Raw genomic sequence first — 19,860 nt, 5'->3', positions numbered from 1 at the left:
AAAATTAATGACAATGCATATAAAGTGGATCTTCCAGGTGAGTATAAAGTTTTGCAACTTTCAATGTTTCTGATCTTTCTCCTTTTGATGTAGGTGAAGATTCGAGGTCGAATCCTTTTGAGGAGAGGGGGAATGATAGGAACCAAGGTGGGCCTACTCTTAAAGATCCTTTGCAAGTTCCAGATGGGCCAATTACAAGATCAAGGGCCAAGAAGATCAAGGAAGCAATGTAAGGATTGGTGCAATCCACCTGGGATGAAGCCAGCAAGAGCCCAACATTGAAGATGGGTCTGAAAGAAGAAGAACCAGTTTTGATCCACTTTATTCAAGCTGTGGAAGACATGACTTAAAGATACGGCCTATTGTTATTGGAGACTTCCAATTTGGTTAAATGATTTATTTTATTAGTTTAGAATAAGTGGACTTGAAGATGCTTGACTCACATGTCTTATTTCTTTTGAACTATGTTTTTGGGAAGGCCTTGTATTTTGGCCAAGGGCTTATTTGGAAAATTACATTTTAGGAACTAGGGTTTCATCAATTTACTGTTGGGGTTACTGTAGCCGCGCGTACTGTAGCTGCTACTGTTCATCAAGGGTAATTTTGGGTAAAATGGACATTATTTTGGCTAGGGTTTTGATTAGGTTTGGCTTTAAAAACTCTTTGTAGCCTCATTTGAGATTTAGACAATATTGAATTTTATTTGTGAGTTGAGTTTTCTCCTCTTGTTCTTGATTGAACTCTTGAACTTATCAAAGGTAAATCACAACCTTTGTGGCGTTCCTCCTTTGTAATCTGGGTTCTTGAGACGGGTTCTTCAACGGGTCTAGATTTTAATATAATCTAGGTTCTTGAAACGAGTTCTCATCAGGTCTAGATTCTCCATCCTTGACTTGATTTTGGCTTTCTTGGAGAGTTTTCAAATTGATTGTGGGTTCAAGGGAATTCATTCCCACGGGTTCATATCACTAACTCCCGAGTATTTGAAGTCTGAGTTGAAGATTAGTAAGCTGGATGTAGCAAGTAGCAACTAGATTTTTGATCCCGTTATATGTCAAGTGTTTAAGTTGTTAAGTTTTAGATTATAATTTGTAATTTGTAATAACTTATGTATTATTATTATTTTTTTTTTTGGTTTTTTTTTATATAGATTAGTTTTTTTTTTTATCATTGTATTTTTTAAAATCAAGTTTTTAAAATAATTTTAGATAAAAAAAATGTACCAAATTTGAAATGGTGTCCTGTGGTGTCGGTCCGCAGCTGCAGCAAGGGAAGGAAGACGTCATTCAATTAAATCCAGACACGAAGAACGCGGCATTAACAGGACCTTTCTCCGGAGCCGACTTAACCAAACCCAAGCTAGAACCATCAAAATCAAGAGCCTGGCAGTTGTCATCAACGTCCCGGGAAATAGAAATCACGCCGACAAACTTCATTATGGACTTTAGTTCGGAGGAGTTTTTCAACGTGCTTGATTCCGATTTTGCGAAGCTCAGTGACGTTAATATAAACGAGCTGAAAAATGCGATCGAAGGCAATAGCGGCGGCACTCTTCTTAATCCTCCACTATCGCAAGAAATTACGGGAACAATTAATGGCGACTTTGGTAGTAGTAGCAGTACTGCTGAAGGCGACCAACCTAATAATAATTATAATATGGTTTCTGCTGCAGATTTATTCCAGACATTGTTTCTAGATTCAAATGATGGCTGGCAGCTTGGGGATGATATAGACATTTTGTTCTCCGACTGGCTAAAGTTGCTTACACCAAAATTTTGAGTTTTTGCATGCTAATAGCGTACTTGCCCTAAATAATTATGTTTGGCATTTAAAGGTGCTAGATTTGCGCAACTTCTTATTATATATTGTTTTGATTAGATAGGATGGAAAAAGTTATTTGCAAGCGCAGCTCTCTCCATATGTGTAAGTTGTCAATTGTACAGTGAGTTGGGATGAGATGAATTAAGGTAAAAATTGAATAAAATATTATTAAAATATTATTTTTTAATATTATTATTATTTTGAGATTTAAAAAAGTTGAATTATTTATTACATTTCGTGTGAAAATTTAATAAAATTGTAATAATAAGATAAGATGAAACACTTTTATTATCCAAACAGAATCTCTTCCCCCTCTGTAATCCCTTCTAGTAACCTTTTCCTTTTCAGTTACCTAATCCATCCCTCTTCTTGATCTGAACATTACTTGCAAAACCCCACATAATCTTGTTCTCGCAACAATTAACCATGAAACAAGCCCCTCAAGACATTGGTCTCCTCGTATCACAAATAGAAGCCCTCTCTTGGGATGATATATGTATGGTGATTTTCCCCACGAAGCCCAAAAGACCCTATCAAGCCCAGCCCAAGACAAAAAAGCCATTAACCCAACCCAAGAGGAAACTCCTCTGTACATGACCTGTAGGAGGGATGGTGCCGCAGGGGATGAGACTCGTCGATCTGAGAATCTCTCGAGTAGTGTCCAATCCTCAAATGCCCGCCCACACAGTAGACGTGATGTATGGAGAGCTATCGATCTACTGACAGAGAAAACATGAACGAACCAGGAGGAAGACAGTTTGAGAGAAGGAAATCGAATAGCCACGCCACATTAATGGCTCCACCACCCGGGCAACGCGCCACATTAATAACGCTGTCGCAGAGGCATGTCACATTAATGATGCCGTAGCAGAGCCACACCGCATTTAAAGATTCTGACACAAGGAAAGTACTGGGAACCCAGACGTCATGATAGCAGACATTATCTACTCCCCAGGTCTGTGGTATAAATAGTAGATCACAGGTACGAGAATATCTCTCTGATTTCTAGTCTCTTTTACTTATTTACTATACTCCAAAAATATTTATTAACTTTGGCATCGAAGGTTACCTAGCCCCGATGCCGCCCTCTCAAAGTCAAACTTTTTCTACCTTGTGCAGGGCTAGTTTTCGAATACCTAAGTTGTCGGAGCTTGGCCCAAAGATGTGTGAAACACGACATTAAGAGTGGTGCCGTATGTGGGATAGTAATAAATCTTGCATGTCATTCTCATGCCTGCGACAACCCGTTTCGAACAACTCAGGAGAGATATGGGAGACGCCATGGAAGCTAGGTTGAGCAGAATAACACGAAGGACGAGCTTCGCTGCCTTAAGGGGAAATTTGAGGAAATAGTAAGGAAAGTGGGTACGTAGTCAACGATAGACCATTTGCTCACGAGCATGGGCTTGCCCTATATTGAAGAAGTAATGGCGGTTCCTTTGCCACCAAAGTTTTACAATCCCTACTATGGAGATGTATGATGGAGGAAGGGACCCCATCGAGCACCTGGAAACCTTTAGGGCTCACATGACGCTACATGGCTTCCCAAGGAAAATAGCTTACAGAACATTCCAATTGATCCTGAAGGGGTTGGCCTACGTATGGTTCGGGTCACTGGCACCTGGATCTGTGGACAGCTTCGGCGAGCTAGCCAGGCTGTTCCTAACCTAGTTCATGTCCAATCGGAGGAGGCGGCGTCCGGCTACATACCTCCTCACCATCAAACAGACAAAGGATGAAAGCTTGAAGTCCTACTTAGCCAGGTTCAATAGAGAGCATATGACCACCGATGACGAAGACGTGAAAATAGCATTGGCAGCACTCTTGGGAGGAGTCTGCCCAATTTACGGCAGAGCTAGCCAGACGGACTCCCTCGACATTGCGAGAATTCATGGACTAGGCTAACAACTTTATCAACACGAAAGACACTCTTCGAGCGTTGATGGAACCACGAAAGAAGGAAGTAGAGCGCGCTGAGAGGAAGGTGAATGTCCCAACCAAGGCCAAGCCCTATGAAAAAGGGCGAGAACGAGTGAGGCACAATAAACAAAAAGGCAAGAACGAGAACAAAGGGTCCAGGACCCCAACAACAAAGGATTGACAGTTCCACCCTTTAGCGCTCATACCACCACAGCCAGCAGCGGCCTGAGAGCCATTAGAGGACCCGTCGTCCACTATGGTGTAAAGATTTCGTTGGAGCCATGAAGGATATAAGAAAATGCAAAGTAACTTCGGAAGAAAAGCGAAGGAAAACAAAGGAACAAAGAACTCAAGCAGCAGAGCAAGTGTCACATGATAAAATAAAAAAGACAGTGAGTATGATGGTTTTCCTAGCGTAGAGGAGGGTCCTTATATAGTCAGGATTGGCGCTTGCCCTCCCGAGGCGCCATAACTCTACGTATCACCATGCGTCTTCCCCAGAGAACTAGAATCACTTGATTATCGCAATCGTTGCAGAACATATCTAATAAGGAGAATTAATGACCATGAAAAATGGAGCCATAATGCAGAAATCGAAGGGGCACCCTTTAATACGAAAGTGTAATCGACATGGTGTTGCCACGTATGCAAAATGCGAACGGACCCCCGGCGTGCGACCAGGCAGGGCATAACGCTAGAGAAAATAAGAAGAATTCTTCTCGGACTAGTTCGAAAAAAATTAGCTGGGTAACTTTAAGGGATTTATTCCCACTACTCAAAGCCCGCTGGGTCTCTAGCCTTTACCTGGCCTGAGGGAGCTTAATAGTCAACAAGGCAAGTCAACCTAACAATCCGCGACCGCTTTCAGAACCTAGAGTCGAGAATAGAGTGGAACAAAAATGAAGGAAGCCTATATTAGATATATGAACCAAAGATTAAGCAGCTAGCGGGGTCAAGAAGGTTAAGTCAGACGCCAGCGGGGTGGGCCGAGAAACTTCAAAAGCATGGCTGCTCAAATGACAATTACGACGATGACCGCATTTCGAGAACGACTATCCATAGAGGATAAGCAAGTGCAGCATGGCCGGCCAGCGGGGTGGGTAAGTGATCTGTGGACCCCTTCACCATGGTTACTCAGGCCGACCACCAAAAAGAAGAAGCAAATATGAGATATGGCGAACAAGATATGTGCACTAGACAATATGTATATATATACAATCCGCTGGGCGGCAAAATGCGGCCACATGTGTTAAAAAAAAAAAGATTACAAAGAAATAAATAAAATCTCTAAGTCTTGGCAACAGGGGCACCAGTCTCAGTGGCAAAGGCAGGAGAATCAAACTTAGACAATTTGAGAGAAGCTTCCATTGGAGACAACATTGGTTTTGACTGCAATACACCACCATCTGTGTAATCAACTTCTAAGCCAAGGAAAAATGAAAGAAAACCAAGGTCTTTAACTGGAGAAGCAAGTCCCAAGCCGTGAATAAGAGTATCAATTGCAGATTGCTTGGATGAAGTGATGACTATGTCATCAACATAGACCAAAAGATAAATTTGAGGTTCATTCATTGTCTTTAGCATAGACTCATGATGTCTATATATTTTAATTTGTATATTGATGATGTGTGCATTGTGTTTTGGCCAAAGCTGCAAGTAGTTACCCCAACCCAGACGTAGCCAGTGGATACATCTCTCAGTCCTTCAGTGAAGAGTGCATCAAGTGGATATCAGACAGCCCCATCTAGTCAAGTATGATGTGAATGGAATTTCTCTTTCTTAGGTATCCTCGTTCACGTCATGTTTGGGATAACATTCTAGTTCTATCTTCTGTAGTTCTCTGGTCAATCCAGCAATATTGATGGGGTCAAGAGCTGTGATCAATTGGTCATTGACTATTTGCAGCAGCAGCCTGCAGCAAGCATGTGAGTCGTTAAATTATGCCAGATTATTTTTCAAATCATATTTCTGTTTGGTTACTTTTGCCTCATTTTACTAATGGCTAGTGCAATATGCATCTCACTAATGAGGTTTTTTTTGTTTTTGGATCTGTTCATGAATGCATTATGCAGTGGACAGGAAAAGGGAGTACATAGGGATGAACTTTCACGGCAGCTAAAATTTCCTGTGGAGAAGATCATGTAATCAATCTCTCACCCCGTCTCTATATCTTCAACAATTTCACAAGTTTTTCCCCTGATGAATATGTTATTTCCTACTCTTCTATTCCAGGGAATCTATTAGGTCTCTTGAAGAGGAGGGTTTGATATACTCCACCATCGACGAGTTTCACTACAAGTCAACTCAATGTGGTTGATACTCTTTGAGGATTGCTAGGGTTTGGTGTTAGGAGTTAGGGCCATACATAATGAGTGTCCTTTGCTGTTTTATGTTTCTTATATTTGGTCTAAAGAGTGTGTAGATAGATATATAGTTGGATGCTTTTTAATTGAGCAAAGACTCTTATATAATTGCAACCGAAAACTTTATTATTGCTATTTTCTTAAATTAATGTTGTAAATTTTTTGGGTTTTCTTCTAATGGATCATGCATTTTTTGGTGATAGAGATGCTATAATTATTCGGGAGAACGATAGATAAAAAATGAAAATTTTTATTTATTATTTTCTCAATATTCATACATCAAACAAGTAAATAATGAGAAATAATTTTATTTATTTATTTGATGTTACGTTGAAAAATAATGGTAAAAATTGTGATAAATAACATTTACCCGAAGTATTGATCCGAAAAATCTAAAGTCAAAGCCCCCGTTTGGTAGTTAAACTCATTTGAGTTCAATTCAGTTTAGTCTAATTTTAAACTAAGCCTAACATCTAAATACGCAATTCTTAAATTATTAAATTCATTTCAACTCAAAAATTCTTTATACGTGAGATCTACAATTTTTTTCAATTCAACATTTTTTTACACGTGTGACTTATAACATTTTTCAAGTTTTTATAAATACATCTAAATACATTTAAATTCATTTTAAATAAATCTAATAAAATTCACTCTCTCATCTCAATTAATTACTATTCATAAAAAAAAAAAAAAAATTGAACTCAACAAATGCAGCCTAAACGAAGGCAGAAGCAGCCGAACAACTCAAGGGCTCCGGTTTTTAACCGCCGACATCTCTATAGAATTTAAAAAAAGAAATTGAAAATCATCGATAGCTACTGTAGATGTTAAAAAAATAGGCCCAACGCGTGTTCACTGTTCACATCTGAAAGCCTTAAAATTCTAATTCTAAAACGGAGCGTCAGTCTCCATGGCCCAGCCCATTATGTTGGGTTGGGCATGAGAAGTTAAAGTAATTGTTGGGTCGATGGGCCCATATTCCTCAAACGAGAAACATATATGTGACTCACCCAAATCTGATCCACTAATATAAGCAAGCAGCATAACCAGGCCTCCTTTATCACAAAAAATAAATATGGAACAGAATTTTTTTAGAGAAGTGAACCCTTTTGAACTCCGATTTACTCCCCCAAGAACTTACTTCCAAAATGACTCGGTTTTGAGTGAAGAAAACGTGATATAAATACAAAAGGAATGATCTCTAGTGTCTCCACAGTACATGAATTGAATCTCTTCAAAACAAGTACCTAACAAAACCGTTGTTTTATTATCTCCCTCCGGAGTTTAAACAAACTTTCAAATGTCTAGCTCTAGCTCTAGCTCTAGCTCGTTTAAAGTTAGCTTTGTACAAAAAGTTTGGTGATTTCTTTTTCCTTTTATTTTGTTTTTACCAGTAGTCTAACAAACTTTCAAGTTTCCGTAGTTCGTTGAAACGTTCGCTTGGGAGAATAATAATAATAAATCATTTAGGAAGGACAGATGTGTGACAGCCATAATATCAAATTAGGATAGTCTTTTCAAACATAGTAACGTGATCAACGTACGATTTCTTTCAACAACAGTAATATGAGAAAGTCATCGATGGAGTATATACCACATCATTGTTCATCAAAATAGTATCTCATCATAAATGCTTATTAAAGGCGGAAATTCATCGAACCACCATATATACTCTAACTAATAAATAATACGGTTAAATTAATATTAATAATAATTATATTCTAATTAAATTAATATTAAAAAAATTATATTTTCAAAAGTCATTTAATGCTATTAACCAAAAATTAATATTAAACTTATCTAAAATTCTATTTAAATTTCTTATTCACTAACCAAATATCTAGCAACATACTCATTTCAATGTCAATAAAAAATCTGCACCTACATAACATCTACAAGTGGCTGGAATGAGAGATTAGTATTTTAATGTTGAGGGTTACTAGAGACACAAAGGGATCTCACACATATTGATGTGACACATTACAAGTGTGCCACGTGTTCATTTTTCCTAGCCCCTCATTTCCTCTATTTCCTTCTCTCTCCTCTCTTCTCACCAACTCGGTCTCCCAGCCATAGCAGTGCTGCCGCCTCCGCTCGTTGGCCACCATCAGTGGCCGTTCCCCCTCATCGGTGACCTCCCGACCGGACCCAGCCCCCCACAGTGCAATCCCTCTCCCTCTCCTCCTACCGAAATCGAGTCCCTCTCACACGGCTTCTCCCTCTCGCCGTTGCCAGCATCGCCGTTGTAGCCCAACTGTACCACCGCACCCAGCTCCTTGTTGGCATAAGCTTCTCCCCCAACCACCAGAGCCCTTCTCTCTCTCTCTCTCTCTCTCTCTCTCTCTCTCTCTCTCTCTCTCTCTCTCTCTCTCGGTAAAGTATCTCCCTCTCTCGATAACCTCCTTATCGACGCTCTACGCCGATGGTGTCGCTTGGACTGCCGGTGTCTTCTATCCACCATGAGGTAGTCCCCGATCACCATGGCCAGCACGGGGAACGGCCACGAGGAGATGGCATGGGGTGGGAATGGGGGAGAGGGAGAAAGAAAAAAAAAAAAACGGAAGACGTGGCACACTACCAGTGTGTGAGATTCATTTGAGAAATCCCTTTGTGTCTATAATATTTTTCTTTAATGTTTGGAGAATCAATTGTGGTTCTCCATCTTCGTCTAACCACTGTAGCAGAAATCTAAATTATTTTAGAGATGCCCAATCTAATGTGAAGTCTTTTTGACACAGATTATTTAAACTTTAGCCATCCTTCAATTTTGGCCAGGCCAATGAAGATGCTCTTACCCAATAATAAACAAAAGGAAAAATTTTACTCATCATCTCTGCAGTATATATGACTTTTTAAATTATTTTCTTTGTTAAATATGTAGTATATAAATGATGAGTAAAATAATTCAACTAGTTTAAAAAGAATAAAAAAAATTAAAATTAAAATAAATATAAATATAGTCATTCTAGAAAAATGCTTAGTTATGGTCAATTATTTCTTATAAAAATGATTATTTTTATCAAAATGAGTCTATTTTAATATAATCATTCTCGTCGCATATAATTCGTGTTATCATTTTACTTATAGTGAGATGTAAGCAGCAAGTAGCAAACTCAAACAGTAAAGAAGAAAAAGGACACACCCGTCTATAAAGATCAGACACCTTCCCAAACATTTGGTAAAAAAAAAGATAAAAAGATCAGAACCCTCCCCCAACTAGGATTACTGTTTTGTGTCACAACAAGAAACACCACGTACAAGGAAAAAAACACAGTGGTCTTGAGATGGGCAGAATTCCTCGAATCAGTTCAGAGGACGGATTAACCAAAGGAGCATGGTCTGCTCTGGAAGACGAAATCCTCGTAGATTATGTCAAAACCCATGGAGAAGGAAAATGGAGTAACCTTGCCAAACAAACAGGTACTGATTGAGAAGATCGATCCTAAAATTCCATGCATGGGTTATTTCAAGTTCCAAGGATAAACCCACTGACATATTATATATGCATGTGTACTTTTGATGGATTTCTGGTGCACTAGGGCTCAAGAGATGTGGAAAGAGTTGCAGACTTCGTTGGATGAATTACCTTAGACCAGGCATAAAGAGAGGGAACATTTCAGGAGATGAAGAAGAACTAATCATTAGGCTGCACAAGCTCTTAGGCAACAGGTACTACTACTACTTTTGTCCTTAATAGATTATACTTCCTAATTATAATCAGAATTATATTTCTGATAAATATTTATAGGGCACTGCTGCACTCATCGGTGATATTTCTTCCGTGGGAATATCATTAATTTCCCATATTTATATCAATCCAATAGTACTAGTACTGACCCAGAATTATTAAGCAATATTTGCAGATGGTCTCTGATTGCAGGGAGGCTACCAGGAAGAACGGATAATGAAATCAAGAATTACTGGAATTCCTATATAGCCAAAAAGGCCAGAGATCATCAGTTCCCATCAACAAGGTCTGTTGAGATTACTGGCAAAAAGCCAGACATTAGGGTTGATCTTCAGGGTGGGGCGGCGCTGTCCTGTGGTGTCGGTCCGCAGCTGCAGCAAGGGAAGGAAGACGTCATTCAATTAAATCCAGATCACATGAAGAACGCGGCATTAACAGGACCTTTCTCTGGCGCCGGCTTAACCAAACCCAAGCTAGAACCATCAAAATCAAGAGCCGGGCCGCTGTCATCAACGTCCGGGGAAATAGAAAACACGCCGACAAACTTCATTATGGACTTTAGTTCGGAGGAGTTTTTCAACGTGCTTGATTCCGATTTCGCGAAGCTCAGTGACGTTAATATAAACGAGCTGAAAAACACGATCGAAGGCGACAGCGGCGGCACTCTTCTTAATCCTCCACTATCGCAAGAAATTACGGGAACAATTAATGGCGGCTTTGGTAGTAGTAGCAGTACTGCTGAAGGCGACCAACCTAATAATAATTATAATATGGTTTCTTCTGCAGATTTATTCCAGCCGTTGTTTCTAGATTCAAATGATGGTTGGCAGCTTGGGGATGATATAGACATTTTGTTTTCCGACTAGCTAAAGTTGGTTACACCTAAATTTTGAGTTTTTGCATGCTAAATTCAACCTTTGTATCAGTCCATGTCTAAGATATCATCCCATCTGCTTAATTAATAGCGGACTCGCCCTAAATAATTATGTTGGACATTTAAAGGTGCTAGATTTGCGCAACTTCTTGTAAATTTACAAAATAATTTGATTGTTTTGATAAGATAGGATGGAAAAAGTGATTTGCAAGCCCGGCTGATCTCTCTCCATGTGAGTAAAGTACCGTTTGGATAGTAAGTTATGATGTGATGAATTGAAATTAAAATTGAATAAATTAATATTATTAGAATATTATTTTTTAATATTATTATTATTTTGAGATTTGAAAAAGTTGAGTTATTTATTATATTTTGTATGAAAATTTAAAAAAATTATAATGATAAAATGTAATGAGATGAAATACTTTTACTATCTAAACGGTGCCAGAGATCCCCTCTCTATAGCCCCTTCTAGTAACCTTTCCCTTTTCACTTACCTAATTCACCCCCCTTCTTGATCTGAACATTACCTGCAAAACCTCCACATAATCCTTCTCCCGTAACAATCAACAATGCTACAATAGTACTGAGAATCTAAAAATAGGATTGAGACAGTGGACAACAGATCCTTCCATCATTAAGCATAAATTTCAAGAACATTTCCAAAACATCTTTAAATCCTTTTGATAATGCTATAGATACCGATGCATCTGATCGATATCTAGCACATTTCACCTTTTTTTAATATTTAAAAATATATAAAAAAGATACAAAATGTTACATGGGATCAATCAGCATTTTTCCTTTTCCTTTTATCTTTAGGACAATGCTATAGGATTGCTTCCTAAATATGTACATCAGTGCAAATGGATTTTTTTTCTTTTTTTCTTCATTTATCTTTTAAACAATATCTTTACCCATTAAAAAAATAAAAATAAAAATTTATTAATAATCACTTTTTTAGCTATTAAAAAAAATACACAAGTAATCACATTTGGATATCAATAATACTGGTGTTCTTAAAGAAAAACATCCAATACTAATAGCTAATAAAGTTGGGCACACCTCTTATGCTATATATGTTTTGGTTGTGAGGTAATTTCAGATGATTTATAAATAATAAAAAAAAAATGAGAAAGTAATGATAAAATATTAAATATTAGTAAATAATAATAAAATATATTAAAAAAATATTAAATAGTAGTGAAAGAATTGCCCAAACACAGCTTAATCTGTAATATTTTGGGAAGTCTTTCCTTGTTTAGCTAATTTATTTTTCTTTGTTTTTATTTTTATTTTTTTGTTTCCGTGACAAGTTGTACAGAAATACAACATCAATTAATTTCTCTTGGCGGATGTAGTTGTCAGTACGATGAATTTCCGTTGTGAGAAAAAAATAAAAATAGATCAAATTGGTACTGAAATAGTTTAGACATAATTTTTTTTTTTTTGGCATCATTCACTTATAACCGGGCAATGTGGTCGCATACACAGAACAGCTCAATTCGAGAGATTTTAAATAAAAGTCTTGTAATACACACTTTCATATAATTAATATGTAATTTATTAATTTTATCATCTTATTTTAATGCTTAAAATATTTGTCTAAGTACTGTCTCCATTCGAAAACTGCCCACGCACGAATTGAGTATTTTTATAAGAAAAATTATATTTATCATCTTTATATACTATACATTATATTTATTTTTATTATTTTTTTATCAAATATGTAGTGTATTAATAATAAGAGAAAAATTCAATTAGTTAAAAAAAAATAAAACTAAAACAGATTTTAAAAAATAAAAATAAAATAAATATTATGTGTGATACGTAAATATGATAAATTTATAAAATGATAGATTTAAAAAGTAAGATGAGAATTTTTAATTTTAGATGAAGATAGTTGAAGTCGTGTCGGCCTCCACTACCTTCCGACAATTCAGTTATATTATATGTAGATGTGAACAGACATGAAAAGTGACACCTTCTAGTTTCTTGGGGTCAACTTGTTTTTTTCTAGATCTGAATGATACTTGTTTGGAAAGGGATTTCATATAAAATAAGAAATTTTTTTTTTTTTTTTTTTCCGGTTTGCGATCAATGCGTTTGAAGAGTACAGCTACATCTGCCGAAGGATGTAGTCCGAGAATTCTCCGAAAACGCAAAAATAAATTTTTTATTTTTTTTTATGTATTTTTTTAATCATTGTAAATTTTTTTAAAAAATAAAAAATTTATAGTATCATTAAAATTACTTTTTTAATCACTAAATAAAAATATAAAAAAACTCATCCGGAACACAAATTCAAGATTCAAATTCAGGTCGCAAAACATTTTTTAATATAAAAAAAAAATTTACTTTTTAGCTATTAAGACAACAAAACTGTTCATATTAGATTAGGCAAAGTGTAGCCACAGTAATTTTAGCTACAATAACTCTAAAACTAAAACCAAAACCAAATTCGATGTATACTGTGGTACCACCAAATCTTTATTTTATTATTTCCATTTGCCGTTGCTTTTAATTGAATCTCATCTTTAAGTAGTTTTTCTTGTATATGGTATGCCGAATATTTATGTAATATTATCTGCAAGTTGAATTTGCCGTTGCTTTTAATTGAATCTCATCTTTAAATAAATTAGAATGTGACTACTGATTAATATATAATAGGTAGAATGGTAAAATATGATAAAATTAAATAAATTAATAATAATTAAATATTTTTTAAAATTAATATTATTTTATTATTATATAATGAATAAATAAATAATTCAATATGGAGATTTAATGTGAATGAAATAACTTAAGTTAAATTTATCTCATATTATTTTATTATTATATAATAAAAATAAATAATCTAATATAAAAATTTAAGATGATATAGTCAAAATCAAATTAATCTCATATTAACTAAAAGTGAGGTTTGATTTTACCTAATTCATTGAGAGTGTTCTGGGGAGATGAAAAGAGATTTCATATAAAAAAAAACTTGTTTTTTTCCGGTTTGCAATGAATGCGTTCAAGAATCTTAGCAGTAGCATCCTAGCGAGGGAGATGAAAAGGGATTTCATATAAAATAAGAAAACTGTTCTTAAATAAAATTAAGAAGTGAAATGCATAACTAATTCGGAACCTTGCTAACCTCACTACAAGAAAAATGATCATTTGTAACAGATTATATGTGACGAGAATGATTATTTACAATCAAAATAAACTTATTTTGATAGAAAATAATCATTTTCGTAAGAAATATTTAGCCACAATTGATTAGTTTTCTTGTAGTGCATTCTCTATTGCTTAAGAATTAATCCTTTGTTAATAACTCACCACAAGAATATATCTTACTACTGTAATTTGACAGTAGATGTAATTTGAGTAATCCTTTATCAAACGAAGGGGGAAATGGTTTCAGTTTCGAAAGGGAAAAGGGTTTCAGGTAGAAAGGGTTTTAGATGTAATTCTAAACTGGAACTGCAAACATTTTTTGTCATGTTTAAATATATGTATGGTTAAATAGAATGATAAAAATAACAAATTATATATTAATTAAGTAGAAATATATGATGTAAGACTTCCTTGAAGAATAACTCGAAATCAAATTAGGATAGGCTAGATAATGGAGAGTCGGTGACATTTAAAGACGTGTCATGTGCATGCCATGCACTCCTTCTAACGGCAAGAAGTGGGTGAACATAATTCTCTCCCTCTCCTTTCGTAATTTTTTTAATTTCTCTTTTATTTTTTAGGGAAGACGGTCAAATTAATTGGTGTTTTGTAGTAATATTTTAGAAAGCACAGAGGGAGCCTTTTTTTTTTAGGAAAATATAGTTTTATTGCGCTTAAATGGAAAATTTACATAATTTCTTTCAAAACAATAGAAAGAATACAATCTGGTATTTCATCGACAACCAACTTGTCTTCGTGAAAATGAAAAGCAGATTTTGGTAGCCCATGAACAGCAGAGTTTACCTCCCACTTGACATGCTGACTTGACCTGATTGTATAAATAGAGTTTTTGCTCGCCCATGAGCAGCGGAGTTTGCATGCCTTCCGCTGAACTAAGAGCATTCTTATTGGTTTAGCTAAATGCATCTTTAAAATTTAGTCAATATCACACTTTTTTACATTTGTCTATTCTATTTAAATTCAATCTCCACATTGGATTAGCCATTCACTTTCTATATTTGGTGAATCAATTGTGGTTTTCTATATTTGATCAATCACTGTAGCAGAAATCTAAATTATTTTGGAGATGCTCAATCCAATATAGAGTGTTTTTGGTACAAGTTATATAAATTTTAGCCATCCTTCAATTTTGACCAAGCCAATGAGAATGCTCTAACTTGATTGTATAGACATGACAGTTTTTGCCAGCCTATGAGCAGTAGAGTTTGCCTCCTGTTTGACATGTTGAACTGATCCTGATTACTCGGGGGATCGAGAATGGTGCCCTTAAAGTGATCGATATTAGGCTTTTTTTTTAACTCAATAGTTAAGAAAATAATTTTTAGTAAATTTTTTAAAATTATTTAAAGGTGTTTAAAAGATATTTAAAAAAAATATAATTACACTTATCGGTATAATACAGGAACACCTTTCTCAATCTCCTATCATTTGTCGTGATTGTATAAACAGAGTGAACTTTTAAGTATGTGCTGAAGGAGAAAATAATGACACAATGACAGTACCAAAGAAAAAATTAACTTACTGGCTAATATTGTTGCATGGGCTCACCTTGTCATCCGGTAATATTTTGCAAGTCTTTGCAGATTTAGCTAACTTCTTTTTTCTTTCCATTATTTTTCATAGATAATTTGTAGTTGTAGGGAAAGATAGCATCAATTAATTCTCTAATTGGCGGGTCTGCCTACATTCCGACATGCATGGTGAATCTCTGTTGTAACGAAAAATATTATCAAATTGGTCATCCAACTTCTACTGAAATTAAAAATAGAGACTTCAGAAATTGTGGTCATGGTCTCTGAAATGCATATTAGCATGATTATAGAGTTAAATACGGCTACAACAACCAAGTCTTCTGATTGGTGGTATGATTAAGGCGCTACCATTCATGTTTGCAATCAGATATGTCGATTCAAAAATTATGAAGATACAACAGATAGACATGCAATACTAATGAGAAATCATGACTCTGCAAAAGTTGTGGGAAAAAGGAACTGTGGAAGTTCAGTTCACTTCTGGGAAGAAATTTATTCTTGTTAATGTTCTTCATGTCCCAGAAATAAAGAAAAATCTTATATTAGCAAATTTGCTCGTAAGAAAGGTGTCAATACCCTAATCGAGTCTGATAATGTAATTCTTTTCAAATGGGGAGTGTTTGTTGGAAAATGGGTACTCTTGTGATGGGATGTCTAAACTAAGTATTAATAAAATAAGTTCTGATTCTACTTATATTATTGAGTCTTCTACTTTGTGACATAATCGTTTGGCACATTTAACTTTTAAATCTTTAAAATTTATGTCTAAACAAAGTTTAATTCCATACAATCATGAACATTGTGCTAAATGCGAAATTTGCATTCAAGAAAAACTGACAAAGACACATTTTCCTAAAACAGATAGAAATACACAATTATTAAAACTTGTACATTCTGATATTTGTGAACTAAATGATATTTTAACTAGAGGAGGCAATATATATTTTATTACTTCTATTGATGATTTCTTAAGATATACGTATGTATACGTAATGAAAAGTAAGGATGAGACATTCAATATGTTCAAATCTTATAAGTTTGTTGTTGAAAATCAAAAGGAAAAGAAAATTAAGATACTTTATAGTGACAGAGGTGGTGAATATTTTCCTACTGAATTTTCTTTGTAATACGAGAAGAATGATATAATACATCAAACTATTGTACCCTGTACCCCACAACAAAACGGTTTAGCAGAAATAAAACAATAGGACACTAGTTGATATGTTAAATGTTATGATTTTGAATGCAAAATTATCTTTTAATTTGTGGGGAGAGACATTGCTCATGGCATGTTATTTGCATAATAGAATACCTTCTATAAAATTCAAAATTTCACCATATGAATTGTGGAAAGGTAGGAAACCAAATCTGGAATACCTAAGGGTATGAGGTTGTTTAGCCTTTTATAAAGTTCCGAGCCCAAAAGGAACAAAATTAGGTCCAAGGGCAATCAATAGTATTTTTGTAAGATATGCTAAGAATTCAAAAGCATATAGACTTTTGAATTTGGATTCTAACGTTACAGTAGAATCAAAGGATGTAGAGTTTATTGACGGTAAATTCTATAATGACTCTAAAACAGCATCAGATCCTACTCAAACACTAGAATCTGACTCTAAGGGTATGAAGGTTTACATTGACTTATTTTTTCTTAGATTTTAGAAAATAGTTGGGTTAAAAATTATAGGGGATATAGTAGATCCAAGACATAATGTTAATTAAGTTCGAGAGAGAGACAGAAAAGAAAAGGATTTTCACAAAAAATAAAATAAAATAAAATGATTGAATACGGATGGCTTCAGCTTAACTCATGGGGCAGAGGCTAAGTCAGATGGGTCGGTTTGGATACACATAAAATCATATCATTTGAGTAGTATGACTTGTTTTATCTGTGTATCCAAACGTTTAAAACCATGAGTTCATCTTGTTTTATCTCTGTACTGTACATATTTACCTTGACAATTCGAAAACCCCTTCTGACACCCATCTCACCTCCTTCACGCCTACCCTTTCCCTTCTGACACCCAGACAATTAATGTTAGGGGTGTATAGGAACCGGCCGGATCGATCGTCATCGACGCGAACCAGCCGAAATCGGTGGAGAACCGATCGGCGTGCGGTTGCAGATCCTTGAAACCGTCATCGGCTAGTTCCGTTCCATGCTTAACTAATGAAAAACTGTTGAACCGGCCGATAGGGGTTAAACATGTTTTTTCCTTATCTATGAAATGACTCTGTTTCACTCAATAAGTGAAACGACGTCGTTTTTTTACCTACCATTTTAAAAAAATAAAGAGAAACGATGTTGTTTGCTTTAAAACCCCAAACAGGGTCGTTTCAATTTAGGATTTAAAATTAATACCCTCACGTCCCCCCTCCCCCTCCTTCTTCACTAGTTCTCACTTCTCACTTCGCTGTTTATGGATCTCAGGTCTCTCTCTCACCTCTCTGATGCACAGTGGCGGCCACCCACATCCCACGCTGTTGATCTCTCATCTCTCACGTCCCGCAGTCATCTCGCCCTCTCCTTACTATCCATGGAAAGTTCTGGAACTCCGTGACTCCGCCCATGGAAAGATCTAGAACTTTGTGACTTCAGGACTCTGGTAATGATTTTTAACTTTTGTTACCTTGTTTGGTAGTTAGAATGAGATCAAAACTTTGTTTGTGGATTGTGTTTGGAGAATGGTGAATTTGGTGATGGGTGATGGGAAATCGTTTGGCTGGGAAACTGATCCCCTAACCGATGAACTGATACAGCGCCGATCGTTAAACTCCGGCCGGTGCTCTTTCTCCCCGTTGATCGGTTTCGGTCGAGAAAACCCGTAATTCTAGGTGTCTGTGCAGTTTCAGTTTTGGACTTAAACCGCACCAATACCTTCGATTTTCAGCCCTAATTAATGTCAATATGTTGCATATATGCCTTATCCCTTTTAACATATAAAATTGGGGTTTAAAATATTTATAACTATTATCCAATAATTATTAAATGATTTTTAATTATTGGTGGGGTCTACCCTTTTATCGAATCTCAAAAAGTAAAAACTATCTTATCTCATTTCATTATCCAAACACATTTTTTAACAAATCATCTCATCTCATCTTAAGTCAAAATTTTTACTATTATTTAAAATATCTCAACTCATTTTATCTGAACTGCATAATCAAACACATTTTTTAATAAACTATCTCATCTCCTTTTATCTTATCTCATTTTATTTATGAACTCAGCCTACTACTGCATGTCTTTAATATAGTTTTAATTATATTATGCGGATGGTGACTCCAAATAATATAGAGTTATGTATTTAATTTGTGTCAGATAGTGCCAAATAGATGCATATCTATATATCCAGGCTTCCAGCTGTTTGAAACAACTGATGTGAGGATAAACTAGTGTAAGAGTATTGGTAATGGTCTAGCAAAATATTAATACAAATTTAAATTTTAGTTATATTTGAGAAAAAATTTCTACATTGGACTAGTTAAAAGTCCAAAACTGCTACAGTAAATCTTGGTTCTTCTCTAAACGTAGCGAATTACTAGTTACTCTTGAAATGTATATTTTATTATTTCGTCTACTTCCTGGTCTCTCTTTCCCTCGTTCTTTCCCTTTCTTCATTCCATTTCTCTCGTTTTTCTTTTCTTTATCTCGAAACGTGCGAAACACAAAAGACCTGCGTCTTATTCGATCGTCCACGCCCTTGCCTTGCCGATGAATTGTCATCCAAACGGTTGCGCATTTCCTCCACAAATTTGTCACAAGAAAATCACGATTTGGGTATTTTTTTAAAAACTGATTTGCGAGTTGGATTTTTCCATGTGTTTTGCTTTACATGAGTTTCGATTTACTGGCTGCCTCATCAAAGTCTATTCTTCGCAGCCTCGCTCCCTTTCTGAATGTAATCTTTGGTTCTTCAAATTTGAGAAGTTAAGAAGCAGAATTTGGGTCTAGTAGTTTTTTGCTTGCAACAATTACGTTAAGCTAGGTTAGTGATCTTGTTTGATTCTTGATTCTTATAATTAATTACGAAACTTCTAGTTTTATTATATTGGGTTCAATCTAAGGACTACGATATTCAACGTGACAGACTTAATATTGAATAATAAACTTAAATAAAGTTGTCTTTTAGTATATTCATGAACTAGAGTCTAGGTTCATCTTGGAAGAAGTAATTCATGTATTTGGAGATTCATGTATTTGGAGATTCATGTATTTGGGGTATTCATGTACTTGGGTATTCATGTACTAGGGAAGTTCATGTATTAGAGTAAATGCTAGGTGAATCTACAAGCCTATAAATACCCATGTATGCATTGGCACAAAGCAAGCCACTTGAGAAGTAATTCACTTAGAGAAATTTCAGAAATAGTCTCTCATCTCTTCCCTCTAGAATAGAAGATCAGTTTTTCTCTTCCAACAAACTGGTATCAGAGCAAGTCTTTTCTAGATCCTGAAGATGGCTAACTCGA

General features: G+C 35.5%; 2 protein-coding genes across 3 annotated transcripts; one reads left to right on the top strand and one right to left on the bottom strand.

The window, feature by feature from the left end:
* Positions 1-5,028: 5,028 nt before the first annotated feature.
* On the bottom strand, positions 5,029-5,313 carry LOC108982226 (uncharacterized mitochondrial protein AtMg00810-like). The gene has a single exon (XM_018953533.1). The coding sequence runs from the start codon at positions 5,311-5,313 to the stop codon at positions 5,029-5,031; it is 285 nt and encodes a 94-aa protein (XP_018809078.1).
* Positions 5,314-9,306: 3,993 nt separating this feature from the next.
* LOC109003325 (transcription repressor MYB5-like) lies at positions 9,307-10,792 on the top strand. Of its 2 annotated transcripts, none has more exons than XM_018981417.2 (3): positions 9,307-9,527; positions 9,647-9,776; positions 9,971-10,792. In XM_018981417.2, exons 1-3 carry the CDS (start codon positions 9,392-9,394, stop codon positions 10,659-10,661), a joined length of 957 nt encoding a protein of 318 aa, XP_018836962.2. In that variant the 5' UTR covers positions 9,307-9,391; the 3' UTR covers positions 10,662-10,792. The 2 variants fall into 2 exon arrangements, with proteins under 2 accessions (XP_018836962.2, XP_035549394.1); XM_035693501.1 differs by having other exon boundaries at positions 9,959-10,792.
* Positions 10,793-19,860: the final 9,068 nt, after the last annotated feature.

This window comes from Juglans regia, chromosome 8 (genome assembly GCF_001411555.2).
Source record: "Juglans regia cultivar Chandler chromosome 8, Walnut 2.0, whole genome shotgun sequence".
Lineage (NCBI taxonomy): Eukaryota > Viridiplantae > Streptophyta > Magnoliopsida > Fagales > Juglandaceae > Juglans > Juglans regia.
Note: the sequence above shows the minus strand (reverse complement) of the source record. Positions and strands in the feature narration are given on the sequence as shown.

Excerpts from the sequence above, each read along its gene's own strand:
- LOC108982226 (XM_018953533.1), bottom strand. The coding sequence starts at position 5,313 with ATGAATGAACCTCAAATTTATCTTTTGGTCTATGTTGATGACATAGTC.
- LOC109003325 (XM_035693501.1), top strand. The coding sequence starts at position 9,392 with ATGGGCAGAATTCCTCGAATCAGTTCAGAGGACGGATTAACCAAAGGA. Across the intron at positions 9,528-9,646 it reads TAACCTTGCCAAACAAACAG|GGCTCAAGAGATGTGGAAAG; the intron begins GTACTGATTGAG and ends CTGGTGCACTAG. Across the intron at positions 9,777-9,958 it reads CACAAGCTCTTAGGCAACAG|CAATATTTGCAGATGGTCTC; the intron begins GTACTACTACTA and ends AGAATTATTAAG.